This window comes from Pelodiscus sinensis, chromosome 1 (genome assembly GCF_052426305.1).
Source record: "Pelodiscus sinensis isolate ZL-2025 chromosome 1, ASM5242630v1, whole genome shotgun sequence".
Taxonomy (NCBI): Eukaryota; Metazoa; Chordata; order Testudines; family Trionychidae; genus Pelodiscus; species Pelodiscus sinensis.
The window spans coordinates 61,387,603-61,402,028 of NC_143052.1; the positions used below are offsets into that span (position 1 = coordinate 61,387,603).

The 14,426-nt window shown below is 41.9% G+C and overlaps 1 protein-coding gene across 5 annotated transcripts in view; it reads left to right on the forward strand.

Annotated features, from left to right (window-relative positions):
- The first annotated feature begins 1,703 nt into the window (after positions 1 to 1,703).
- MON2 (MON2 regulator of endosome-to-Golgi trafficking) overlaps positions 1,704 to 14,426 on the forward strand; it is a 161,699-nt gene continuing 148,976 nt past the window's right edge. The window contains exons 1-2 of one of the 5 annotated variants that reach the window (XM_075930840.2): positions 1,704 to 2,419; positions 13,504 to 13,567. In XM_075930840.2, the coding sequence (XP_075786955.1) occupies positions 2,309 to 2,419; positions 13,504 to 13,567 (175 nt within the window). In that variant the 5' untranslated portion in view covers positions 1,704 to 2,308. Of the gene's footprint in view, positions 2,420 to 4,959; positions 5,143 to 13,503; positions 13,568 to 14,426 lie in introns of those variants that run through there. The other 4 variants (XM_075930828.2, XM_075930836.2, XM_006135813.5 and 1 more) reach the window with 4 other exon arrangements.

The following is a 14,426-nucleotide window of genomic DNA, read 5'->3' on the forward strand; positions in this document are numbered from 1 at the left end:
ATTGCACCCTCAGCCAGTTTGCAGATGACACTAAGCTAGGGGTAGAGGTAGATACGCTTGAGGGCAGAGGCAGGGTCCAGAGTGACTTAGACAAATTGGAGGATTGGGCCACAAGAAATCTGATGAGGTTCAAGAGGTTCAACAACTTGGGATGGAAGACTCCCAAGCAATGTTACAGGCTGGGGACCAACCATCTAAGTAGTAGTTCTGAAGAAAAGGACCTGGGGGTTACAGTGGATGAGAAGCTGGATATGAGTCAACAGTATGCCCTTGTAGCCAAGAAGGCTAATGGCATATTAGGCTGCATTAACAGGAGCATTGCCAGCAAATCCGGAGAAGTGATTATTCCTTTATTTGGCTCTGGTGAGGCCACATCTGAAGTATTGTGTCCAGTTCTGGGCCCCCCACTACAAAAAGGATGTGGATGCATTGGAAAGGGTCCAGTGGAGGGCAACCAAAATAATTAGGGGGCTGGAGCAAATGACCTACAAGGAGAGGCTGAGGGAGTTGGGTCTATTTAGTCTGCAGAAGAGAAGAGTGAGGGGGTATTTGATAGCAGCGTTCAACTTCCTGAAGGGAGGTTCCAAAGAAGATGGAGATAGGCTGTCCTCAGTTGTGACAGATGGCAGAACAAGGAGCAATGGTCTCAAGTTGTGGTGGGAGAGGTCGAGGTTGGATATTAGGAAAAACTACTTCACTAGGAGAGTGGTAAAGCACTGGAATGGGTTAACTAGGGAAGTAGTGGTGTCTCCATCCCTAGAGATTTTTAAATCTTGGCTTGACAAAGCCCTGGCTGGGTTGATTTAGTTGGGATTGGTCCTGCCTAGAGCAGGGGGCTGGACTTGATGACCCTCTGAGGTCTCTTCCAGTTCTATGGTTCTATGATCCTTCAGTAACACCACACAATTGTGCAGAGTTTCAGACAAGATTAATAGTAAGAGAAAAGCAAAAAGAAAGCTTCACAGAGGTAGCGGAGTTCGTCTGTAACAGGAAAAACTTAAAAAACAACAAACAGTCTAGTAGCACCTTAAAGACTAACAAAACATGTAGATGGTATCATGAGCTTTCGTGGGCACAACCCACTTCTTTAGATGACCGGCTTCTGAAGAAGTGGGTTGTGCCCACGAAAGCTCATGATACAATCTACATGTTTTGTTAGTCTTTAAGATACTAGCAACAAAAAGAAAGGAATCTTGCACAACTTAGTTTGTGATGCAGACCAGCAGTACAATTTAATTTGTAATGCTAACAGGAAGCAAGACGTTAAAGTAAACATCATCTAATCATCAGAAACAGGGTGAAACAGAAGCATACAGAACTTATCAGCAAGTCATTATACATCAAATCATTATGTATCATAATTAGTTTTATAATCAATATTAAAATATACATTTTTGCTAAACCACTACCCTAATTTTGCCCCTGTAGATATCAGTCTTTTCCTTTCCCTTTAGCAGACCTAATCTTATCCTCTCTGCACTACTCTGGAAAATCAAACTGACTCATGTTCGGGAAAGGTAGCTGGACTGAAACAGAGCTGAGGCTGTGGTATATTGTATGGCAGGTGGGTCTAGCCAAGAAGATTTTTTTTTTTTTTTGGCTAGAGGAACAGATGGTGTCTGAAGGCAAATAGAGGCAGACACCTAAACTTTAAATTCCACTGTGTGGTTACTGAATCCTTGTGGACCCCCTACCCCGCCAGATGCTGCAACATCCCTCTGGCTTCAAGTGCTTTCCATTATACACAAGGTTTTACAGTTCAGGTCAATGGCTTTCAGCACCTCACTCCCCCCCACGTGTCCACATTATCCCAGCCGCCTGCCTGCCCCCGGGCGGGCAGACCGGGGAAGGAGGGCCCATTCTTCCAGGGCCCCTGGACACGGCACCCCTTGCCCAGGGGTTAATCTACCAGTATGGTAGGAACGTTACAGCGGGGGCCACCTGGATGCGCAGCCGGCCTCGGACACGCTGCCTCACCGGCCGCCGGGCCCCTGGGCGCCAGCCGCTGGGCCTCCCTGGTTATCCCGCGAAGCGCCTCGGGACTGGGTCCCGCCGCCTACAGAGACCGAGGGGTTAGGGCAGGCGCCGCTCCCCCCGCCCCCGGGCCGCGCGTGCGGAAACGGGCCTGACGCGCGGCGCCGCCGCCCGGGATTGTGGGAGCTGGCGGCGGCAGCGGGAGGGGGCCGAGGCGGAAGGTTTCCGGCGCTTTCGCGCAGACGTGTCCGGCCGCGGCCCCGCGGAGCCCGCCGCTGTCCCGGCCAGTCCCTCCGCCGCTGCCGCCCTCGCCCCCGCCCCCGCAGCCCGCGCCATGTCCGGGACCAGCAGCCCCGAGGCCGTGAAGAAGCTGCTGGAAAACATGCAGGGAGACCTGCGGGGCCTGAGCCTGGAGTGCCGGAAGAAATTCCCCCCCGTCAAAGAGGTGAGAGGCGGGGCGCGGCGCCTGCTCCTCGGGCCCGGCCCGTGCGCAAGAGGGTAGGGCAGCCCCCTTGCACGGGGTCCCCTCGGAGCCAGGCCTGCGAGGCTGAGCCGCGCCTGGGCTGGGCAGGTGCCGGGCAGGACTGGCCGCCCGAGCTGTGTGGGGGGCAACTTGTTTTTCTCCTTGCCCTCGGGTTTGTCATCAGCCGCGCGCGCTGGCGCTTCGAGTTGGGACTTCTGAAGCCTGGTCTCTGCCCAGGAATGGGTGTCTGTTGTGGTGGGGGACGAGCTCGGAGTGGTTCGGCAGGCTGAGCTCAAGCAGTGTGCTGAAAAATGCTGCTCCCTCCCCTCCTCAAAAAAGAGTCTTATGAACTTTTTATAATGAGTTCAGATGGGGGCTGAAAGATTAAATTTGGCAGGGAGATTAACCATAGAAAGGAGAAGTTGACCCTGAATGAAATTTGCTTGAAGTTTGGGTGACCTATAAGCCTTTGCGCACAGTTTGCATCTGTATTATAAATGTTTAACAGTAGCAGTGTTTTTAATAGAAGTCTGCCAATGATAAGAGAAAGGGAAGACAGGCAGTATGAGGTGTGTATATTGCTTATTTAGGCTCTGGTTCTGCGTGGGTAGATCCCTTGGCTTGCATGGCAACTCAGTGAGTTCAGTGAGGCTTCCTATATGTACAAGGTTCCAGCTTCTCAGATGTTGTTGTGTACATCTCCTGAGTGAAGCAGGTCTCCAAATTCAGCGTACCTTGTTAAGAACTGTTGAAATCTTTGTTAGCAAGTAAAAGCTATACATGATGCAAGATGCATACCAAGTGAATCAGAGCTCTACCTGAACTCTTTCTGTGGGTATGGGCTTTGCATGTCACATGTTGTTTTGATTACAGGTGAAGAGATTTATTTATTTGTTAAAAATATTAATAAATAAAGCTGTGCTAAGATGATAAATTTGGGTAAATTGTGAAATCAAAATTAAGGTTGCAAATGCAGTCAGATATCAACTTCAGAATCACATTTGTCTGAATTTTTTACTTTTTAAAAAGCTGTCAAGATTGCTATAGCTGAAAGATGCAGGATTTTCCTTTTCTGATTATTTTATTAATTTAACAGTACTTTGTATGTATTTAGTGCCCCGTTTTCATCTTAAGTCTGCCAGTTCTGATAGCTGTGGGTTTTTAACACAAACAAGAGTAGGAAAAACACTTAGTTTAAAACCATAAACTATGATTGTAAACCATGGGAACTGATTACATTTTCTTTTGGCTATATTTTACATTGACATTGTCCCTTTAACTGTGCTTTACTTTGCGTATGTAGTATGATGTAGAGTCTAATCACATGATCACATCAGATATGATCATGTCATAACATTTTTTTATTTTCCTTCTAAAGCACTTGGTGAATGAAGCAGAGCTAATTGTTAAACATTTTTCTGAAAATTAAGCTGACTTAGAGTAATACCCAGATGTAGAAGATATTGCATATGAATCTAGGTGGTACAAATAATGGTCTGATATCATTTCGGATAATGATAATATGTTTGCATTGTTGTAGTTACTTCACTGTGAATGGTCTCAGAATATATATATGCAGGATATTAGAGAGTCAATGTGGATGAGAGATTATTTTTTATTGGACCAACTTCTACTGGTGAGAGAGCCACACAGCTCCTCTTCAGTCAAATTGTCTCTGGCTCCAGTAAAAGATCATACATACTTCACCTACCTTGTGTCTTTTAGATTACATACTGGCCAGCCATGGTTTTTTATTGCAGTGTAGACATTATCCTAGGAGTACCTTTCCAAGACCCGAAGAAGAACTCTGCAGCTCAAAAGCTTTTTTTTTTTTTCCACCAACAGAAGTTGGTCCAGTAAAAGATACACACTCAGTATACACTAGGGATGTAAAATCCCAGTTAATCAGTTAACCAGTTAACCTAAGGTTTAACCAGTTAAGTGGGATCTCCCATGGTGGGTGGGACTGGTAGCAGGAGCCAGCAGCCAAGCGCCAGCAAGCTGGCTACTCCTGCTCCTGCCTACCCCTTCACCCTGCATGCAGAATGGCCAGGTTTTGCTCCTTAATATACACCCAGAAGACAACAAGAAACCAGTTAAATCTTCAGAGAATTGTGCTTTCTGTAGCTTGTGAAATTACTGAACAGTTTTTCTTTTTTTGGCATACAAAGTTAATTACACTGATGCAGAATTACTCCCGTTTACTATAGAATGCTATTTCTGTGCTACAGAAATTGTTCCAAGCATTTGATGTGGTTAGAATATCAAAGCAAGTGGAAGATTAACTATTGCTGTCCCATTAATACTTTAACCATAAGCAAATGGTTTAATCTTCCACTTGCTTATTGGTACAGTACTAATGGTAGAGCAATAGTTGATCTTTATGATTGTTACTCATAACATGTTAAATATCCTGAATTGTTTCTATATTCATTATGGTATGTCTATTATTTGCAATAATAATTGTTTTGTTTTTAATGTACCAAGTATGGTATGTCTTTGTCTTTTGTTAGTAGTCAGTAAATACTTCTAAATGTGAATGGAATTTCATGGTATTAATAACACAAACCAGAACTAGCCACTATTTTAATCAGTTAGTGTTGTGTTGCTAATGCTGTTTGTTAATGCACAATGAACTGACAATGTTACTTATAATTATTTAAGCTTGTGCCATTGGAGGAAATGATCTGGCAACAAATAATTTGGTAGGTGATTTACAAGTAGAGTTAATCTTACAAAAAAATCAGCATTTATTGTTTGTTTGGCAGTTAAGACATTTTTAGCTAAAAGGTAAGTGGAATTGGGAATACAATCCTACCTGGCATTTAAAATTGTTAATGGATTAATTTATGTGTGCACTGATTTCTCTAAGTATCAGAAGAAAGTACAGTTTTGTAAGAAGCATCTGATTAGGCCCCAGGAAGACAGGAGCAAAGCCGCAGAGGCGGGGGACCCCGCCGCCTGTGCGGCTTTGCTCCGGGGCAAAGGAGCAAAGCCGCACGGGCAGCGGGGTCCCGCCGCCTGTGCGGCTTTGCTCGGGTCTTCCTGCTGTGCTGGGGAGTCTCCCCCAGCACACCACGGAGACCCGGAGCAGCTTTTCTCGCCCCTGAGGATGTGGTGGCGGGACCGCTGCGCTCTGGGTGGTCCCGCCGCCCGCGAGCTCCGGGGCGAGAAAAGCCCCATTCGTAAGTGCGGATCTGACATAAGTCGGATCCGCGTAAGTCGGGGACTGCCTGTAGTTGGAGCAATCTCGCCCGCTAAATGGGACTATAAGTGTGGACTGTGGTTTCAAAGACAGCTGACAGAACAATCAGAAAAGAACAAGATATCTGATGTCTGCCTATTTTTTTTTCAAGGATTGTAGATTTTGTGCACCATATCAGGGGAACAAATAGAAAAAAGGGGGTCATAGCAAATAACCAGCCTCCTATGGACTTGTAACCAAAATGATTCCTCAGTAATGTATTGAAAAGCAAAAGTTTAGAAACGCGTCTATAGAACTGGCAAGATTACCAGCATAACAACCATTTGTTTGAAGAATTGGGCACCCAGCAATCCGTTTCCTTTTCCCAAATCTTTCAACTTGATTCTTGTACAACGTTCAGAGAATTCATCCATTTTTTACGTAGACAGCTAAAACACTTTATCTGTGACCTGACTACGTCTTTCAAGTTCCTTTGCACCAACATCATTTCAGCTGCTCATCTTTTATTTGTCTGATAATTATAATCTAAACGTTAGTATTATTAGTTTCAGTGTTAGCACACTTTTAAAGTTTATGTATCTGTAGTACAGGCAGTCCCCGAGTTACGCGGATCCAACTTACAGGCTGAATCTGGAGCCAGTTCCAATTTACATACAAATTCAACTTAAGAACAAACCTATAGTCCCTATCTTGTACGTAACCCGGGGACTGCTTGTACACTTATTTTCATTCCTGTGTGCAGGCTAAGGAAAGCATTATATCAGTTTACATTTGGCTAAAGTTTAGAATGCTCTGCTCACAATCTGAAAAAATGATTAAATTATTATTAAATTATTCTCAGGGTTTTTAGTGAAGTTTACAGCTAGAAATTAATAGAATAATATGGTTTGATGATTCTGTGGAAGACAAACTTGTGTAAATCCTTTCTGTTTTAGAACATATGATGAATTACGAAAAGTTGAAAACAACTGAATGTTGAATATTTAAAAACTCAGAACATGCATGTAGGAAAAATATGTAATTGGAATGATGCATAAGCAAGGCTTATAATATTTTCTAAGAAAAAGGTCTAATTTGGGATATTTGTGAGATTTACTATATAATGTAAATGTAGACAAAATATGAGTGGACATTTCTGCATAACAGTCATCTGCAATAAAGTGATTAATCAATTTATGGTTATTTTTTAATACAAAATTTAAACTACACTTTAAACAAGAGACCATCTTCCTAATTAAGGCAGTAAACAATACCTAATCCCTTGACGAGAAATAATGATAATTTGACAAAAAATGCTATTTTAATATTGAACAGTAAGTGTTATAATAAGTATGAAAATTATCAGTCTAGAAAACACTAAAGGCCTTTCTTTAAAAAATTAGATTTGGATTTCATGTCTCTAATCAGAGCTGTGACCCTTAAAGCAATTTTTATTGTTGTTAAGTCTGAGCAAACGAAGTAGTTGGTGTTAAACTGCATCTTTTGTAATATCAGACAAACCTGAAATAAAAGCCACAAACCTGACAGGTATTTTCTAGGGATGTAAAGCGTTAATCAGATAACTGGTTACCCAGTAAGTATCCTTACAAGTATGATTACTGGAGTAACCGGATAAGCCAGGCACAGAGGCCACTCCAGCCCACCAGAGTCCTGTTTTTTTGCTGAGAAGAGCCACTTGTAAAAGTAATTGTAGTTCCTTCAGGCTTCTCAACAGTAGAAAGTTTTTCCTATACTATATGGGAAGAGAAGTAACTATACTGGAATAAGCCATGCTTATTTTACTGGTCTAATTGTATCAGTTAAAAACACCACCACTAACTTCAGATTTTTTTTTACCAGTGTAACTATGTAAGTATAGATCAGGATTTACTCCCTGCATTCTTTTCATGGATTATATCTGCTACGCCTTCTATCAACAGAGTGTATTTATTGTTATGGTAAATTTTGAAGAGGTGGTAAGAGAGGATGTTAAGAGGAGGGTAATTCTCTAATCGTGCAGTTGATAGCATTTTTATAGATTACATGATTAACTGATAAGGGAAGAAGCACTCAGGCCTGGCTCATGCAACTCAGCCCCGCTGCAACTTTGAAGTTTAAATGTAGTAAGAGCCGGTCTGCACGGCAGCCGGGGCTGGCTGCAGGCAGAGGCTGCTCTGGCGGCAGCCCTGTCTGCGGGAAGCCTGGGCCTGCCACGGGCACAGGCCACTTTGTGGCAGCCCCCCCTCAAGTTGTCCCTCTCCTCTCCCCCCCTCACCCCTCCCCCCCCCACTGCTGCCTGTGATAGAGGCAGCAGTGCATGGGGGGAGAGGGATGTCCAGTGGTGAAGTGGAGAGTGTTGGGAGGGATCCGGCTTTAAAGCTGGCTTTCCCCAGCACCTGCCCTACTTTCCCTGCCTGCCCCTTGCTTTCTCTGATACTGAGGCAGCAAGTGGGAGGGGGGATGGGAGTAGTTGACAATTCACTTGTATCCCTCTGGTAAGTGGAATGAGACTATTGATTCACTTCTTATAAAATCCAGGTGTCCAGCTGATCACTCTGTCTGTGACCGAACTGATAATTAAACTCTGTATTCTAAGGTCCCTACATGCACAACTTCTCTCAATCTCCATCTCTTAACTTTTGTAGTAAATCAAGGAATTAAATCAGTAATACCTATTGCATATTCCTGAAATATCACGTCAGCCTAATACTACTATTTTTAATTAAGTGATTAAGAATCCCTAACACTTTGGTCAGTTGGGTTTCCCAATCTGTAATACTATGGGAGTTGTCTTTTACTTGTAGTAGCATCTGCATGTATCAAAATACTAAATTTGCACAAAAATTAAATATAAAAAGATACTTCATTAAACTGTTATACTCATGATTGCTGTTTGTTGCAGAACTACAAGACATCTGTAGCAATAAAATCTTATGCTACCACCTTTAAAGCGTGACACTTTACACTATTTGAAAGGATTTTGTAGAGGAAGATCATGTTTGTGCTATTTACTGCACCACTGGGAGTGGGGGTGTGGCGTCTGGATGAGAAGGAGGGTACAAGAGCGAGTTGGAGTGTCTGGGCAGGAAGGAGGGTGCAAGAGTGTTCTGGATGGGAAGGGGCGTGGAACAGGGCACCTACCTGGTAAAGCTCTGGAGTGGACACACAAGTGCCCTATGGCTCTGTGCACTGCAGGGAAGTGCTCTCTGCAGGGTCTCCCTCCCCCCCCCCCCTCCCCCCCGTTGTTCCCATTGACTGAAATTCCTGGCTGATGAGAGCAATGGAGAATGGTATCTGAAGGGAACTCTTGGCCAATGGGGAGGATTTCCTTGCAGCATGCAGAGCCTCATGGAGCTTCTTCCTTCCCATTGCCAGGCAGAGCCTGTGGGCCCAATCTGGCTTTCATCTTGCTTTGTGGCACGAACCCCTCCTCAGCTGCACGAGTTGGTTGGTGCTTCAGACATATTGGGGGGAGGGACAAACCCCAAACCTCATTGGCTGGGTGAAGGCAAGATCTGGCCCACAGGCTGTAGGTTCCCCACCCCTGATTTAAATGAAGGAAAAAAAATTATTTTTTTTAATTAAGGACCTGAGCAATGCTGGGTGAATCTTCTAGTAATAAAATAATTATAAACTTCAGAGGGGTAGCCGAGTTAGTCTGTAACAGGAAAAACTTCAACAACAACAAATAGATTAATAGCACCTTAAAGACTAACAAAACATGTAGATGGTGTCATGAGCTTTCGTGGGCGCAATCTACTTCTTCAAATGATAGAGGAGTATTAGAAGTCCAGATCCAAGAATAAATAAAGGGGTAGGGGAGAGGTAGAGGGGGAAAAAAAGGAGGGGGAAAGGAGAAAAAATAAGAGATATGGTGAGTAGATGGTTCAAGTAGTTACAACAGCCTGATAAGAACAATTAGCACCTCCATTGTTTGATTGGTAGGTTAAGTCCTAGGATGTGGAAGGTAGTGTGCGAGCCAGCCGATGTCCTTGTTCATACCATTTGCATAAGAATTAAACTTGTAAATGAAGCTAAGTTCCAATCCTTCTCTGTGTATTTGGCTTGTTGAATTGGCCTGAAACAAAACAGTCACTTGGAGATCTATTAATGAGTGTCCAGGTAGATTAAAGTGTTCTTCAGCAGGTTTTTGTGTGTTGCCTTTTTGGATATCCGATTTGTGTCCATTAATGCTTTTCCGTAGGGACTGTCAAGTTTGGCCAATATACATGGCATTGGGGCATTGTTGGCATTTGATGGCATAGATCACATTAGTGGATGTGTAGTTAAATGAGTCTCTGATTTGGTGGCTGATATGGTTGGGTCCAGTGATAAAATTGCTTCTGTAGATGGGTGGGCAAAATTGGCACTGGGCTGATTACAGGGGTGAGTTCCTGGGATTATGATGGAGGTGTGTTGCATGGTTATTGGAAAGAATTATAGTTAGCAAAGTTATATTATACCTAGCAAAATAAACATTAATTGCTTCCTATTAACAGTAAATTGAACTTGTAAATTGAAATTGAAGTGGTAGAAATTTTATTTTTGTAAACTTTAGTACATAGTTTTTAATAACATATTTAGATATTAATATTCCTTTGTCACATGTAGTAATTTAAAATTTAAAGATGCATTTCTTAAATATAGATAGTTTGATTAGTCTTTTGAAGTAATCATCTCATTTACTATATTTCTGTGAATGGGAGAAAAAAGTATTCTTATATTTAGAATGTCAAAATATCTTGCGTTGGTCTTAACAACAGGTTTTTTTAATTTTCATTTTGAAGTATCTGCTATTTTTATACATGTATTGCAAAGCCACACAGCCAGTTCAGGGACATTTCACTGCAATGTTGTTTGTTCCATTTTCCCTGCAAAGTGCAGTAGCGTATGTGAACATCTTATATCCACAGGCAGATTTCATTTTTCTTTGATTCATATTGAGTTTGTCACTGCAGGCAGGAAAGAAATCAGTCGCCAGAAGATGTGACGAGGTTTGGTTTGAAGATACTTCAAGTCAGACTGAGACAACTAAATCCTTCAGATTAATTAATAGATATGATCTGAGGTGACAGGATACTGCCAGTTAGCCTAGCTTTTAGAACTAGAACTAGAACAACAGAGGTGACTTACTGAAATATTGAAACACTTAAACAAATGAAGTTAAGTTTCTTCAATATGAGAGACATCCAGTGCTCTACAGTTTAAACTGAGACAAGATTTCCTCATGTCAATTTAAGTCATGTATGTCAGTTCAGGTATAAGTTTTTGAAGCGTAAGAAAGTGGTGGTAAGTGAAGCTTATTTCCATCCCCAAAATTTCAGGCGTAAATTGAAATTTAACAGAGTATAAAGCCTGATGCATAGTTCCACAATTTCCTTACCTGGATTTATTTAGCAAAACTTGTAGAAAGTTGAAGGCATGTACAGGTTGGACCTCCCTGGTCTGGCAACCTCAGGACGTGGCCCGTTCTGAAAGAGGGAATTTGCCAGATCAGGGGAATGATCCCTGCCACCAGACTCCCAGCATACTTCCCCTTCCTGCGTCTGGCTCCATTCCCACCCCTCTGCCACTGTGCTACAGCCTGCAGGGCTTGGACTTGGGCTCTGGCATATAGCCTCTGGCTGGCTGGGATTCCCTGGGGACGGAACTCTCCAGCCTCCATGGGCTCATTGTCTGTCCTGTTTCTGCCACTGGCTGCCAGGGGATCCCTAGGGCTGGGACTTGCTGGCAGCCCTGCTTTTGCTGCGCTCTAGGGTTGGGGCTTGTCAGCTGTCCTGTTTGTGCGGTCCCCCACCAGGGATCTCCGAGAAGATTGCCAGCTGCCCTGCTTTTACCACACCCCAGTGATGGTATTTGCCAGCTGCCCTGCTTCTACCGTCCTCTCCTGGAGATCCTCAGGGATGGGGCTTACCGGCTACCCTGCTTTTGCCTCTGGCTGCCCCACTGCTGCCCCACCCAGCCAGGATTTCCCAGAGATAGGACTTGCTGGTCCCACTGCTGTCCTGCCCTTCAGGGGTTCTCCAGGAATGGGGATCCCAGCTGGTTCGCACTCCCAGGTGTCGGGGCTTTCTGGTCCAGCAACATCCTTAGTCCCGTTGGATCATGGATGTTGCCAGACCAGAGGATCCTGGATTGAGGAGGTTCAACCTGTATTTAGAATTTAGTTTTGGTCTGAGAAATACATGGAATCATATGAAGGTTTACAGTAATCTTATTAAATTAATTAGTGACTCATTTAAATTTATACTGTCGACTAAAACACATTTCAGCCCCATTCCTGCTGAAGTCCTAAACCCCAGCATACCTGAGACACATCCCTCTCTCTCCCCTTTCCAGGGCAGAAGCTGGAGGTGACACGTGGGCTTGTGTAATCATGATTCCTTCCCCAAAATTAACTAGGATGAATGAATTGGTTTATTGAACTGAACTAGTTAAATAAACTGAAATGAAGAAAATATTTTCTCTGCATCTGCAAAAGGGTGTCAAGCTGATTTATAGCTTTAACAAATTCTGATTGTAGTGCTTAGTTAGTGATGTCTCTTAATTTCATTGGTTTAACTATAAAACTTTTGCAGTGAACATGTATTAATAGAAGTTAAATGCTTTTAGTAGGATAGAATAAGTTTAGGCCTAACAAAAGTTATTTTTTCATATACATTTATTTTCAAATAAATTAATATTTGATTACATTTTTTTAAAATTGAGTTTCATCCACCTCTCACAGTAAACTAAAGTAACATTTTTATTGAATTAAAGATGAAAAATAATAGTTAATTAGATAAAGTATCTTTGCAGTTTTGACAGTAAGTTCAGCAGAAATCTGTTTCAGAATTTTTGGTGCATTGCCCTCAGATTTTGTAACTATGTTGCATGATTGTTTTGGTTGTTAATGCTGGAAGTTTTGTCAGTTGATTCGAGTTTGACAACAGCCAGTTTTCACATTGCTTCTCCAACTTCAGTTATTGCATATAATAGCAGTGAACTCTATGTTTGTGAAATGTTACTGCTAAAAAGATTCGTGAAAAATTTGCTGACAATTGTTTACGTTGTTGTTAAACTTTACAAAACAGTGTTTCAGCTAAGATGTATGGAGCAATTTATACAGCATAGCAATTGTCACACTTGAGAAATCTACATTTTACTGGTTTTGTGTTTGTTAGAGGTTATCTTCATAACCATGGAGAACAGAAAAATAATTTACTTTCTTTTAAAAAGTTCAGGTTCTAGATCAAATTATGTGGAGATTGATGGAGATTGTGGCTGCAGAATTACAGAAAGCGCAAAGCCCTCACTGTCAGTTTGGTTGCACGTACTGAGAATACAGTAATTCCTCATTTAACACTATAGATGCATTTCTGAAAACGTTTGTTCTAAGTGAAAATGTGCTATGCAGGGTCAATTTTCCCATTAAAAATAATGGAAAAGTTGGGGGTTGCGTTTCAGGTAGTGGTGGCAAAGTCAATTTTTTGTTGGTGCTGGGTCATCAACGTCAACACAAGATATCTAGCAACACAAGATACTGCGGTTTGTTAAAACACAAAGATAAATAGGTGAGTGAGCGGAGGAGCGCTGTGACTATGTGTATTCATCTGCTCATGTGTATTACCACTGTTTTCACCAACTTATACCGCCACACAAAGTAGTCTGCCACTTGATTATTTTCATGTTATTTTGGGGACGGTCGTGTTAGTCGAAAAACGTTCCCTAAAAAAAATTGTGCTATTGCGAAAACGTGTTAAGCAGGCACGTGTTAAACGAGTAATTACAACAAAATTGCGCTGGTGTTTGCACTGTTAAAATGTTCATTAACCATAGTTAACATCTCTTGTTTGTTTTTAAATAATGTAGATGAAAAGTAATTATTATCTCTTGTTTATAGGCTGCTGAATCGGGAATAATAAAAGTTAAAACAATAGCTGCAAGAAACACCGATATTTTGGCAGGTAATTATAGACAATAATATAATTTCAGTATATGTTTGGGTCACTAAAAGCAATACATTTTAAAAGATGTTTCAGATACATACAATCATCCTTCAGAGTTTTAGAACACATGGCATCAGTTATATGCTATTGGAATATTTTGTGGAATATTTTCCTTTCCTTCTATTACTATATTGATGTTAATGAAGGACTCTGAATTTTCAGTGGTTCTTCTACTGAACTATTGATTGAACAGAGAACAGTCACAAAAATATTAATCACTGTTGTCAGAATTCTTGCTCACTGTGAACTTTCATCTGACAAGTTGTTGCCCAGGAAGTTGTACATTATGCACAGCTGTTTAATATGAGTCTTGCCTGTGGAGACTACAGTACCCAGAAGGCAGTTCTTCATCTTAATCTGAGTAGAGGTTACACATATTGAGATGCAGTATAGCATTTTGGGACTGGAATCCCAGTGGGTTGCAATTATATAACCTTAAAATGACCTGCTCTGCTTTCTTCAATTTATTAACTCAATGTAAGCTGTTGATTTCTTGCAAGTTACCATTAGAGCCCTCAGATAGGCAAAAGTTTGGCTGTCCCTATGGTAATACACCAGTCTTTAACCCAGTAATATTTAAACAAAATCCACACAACAGAATAATTTGAAAGACTGAGAAAAAGACTATGCAATGTAAGGGTACTTCTTTATTAAGAAATGTAAAAATATTGCTGAAGAGGAGATTCCTGGAAGTATTTGAAATAGCAGGCCCTCCCTTCTATTTCGCTTTAATGCCTCTCTTTTATTTGTTTATTTTCTTTGTTTTCACTGCTGTCATGAATGCTGACATAAGTGGAAAAACTATGCCAGGTAATGT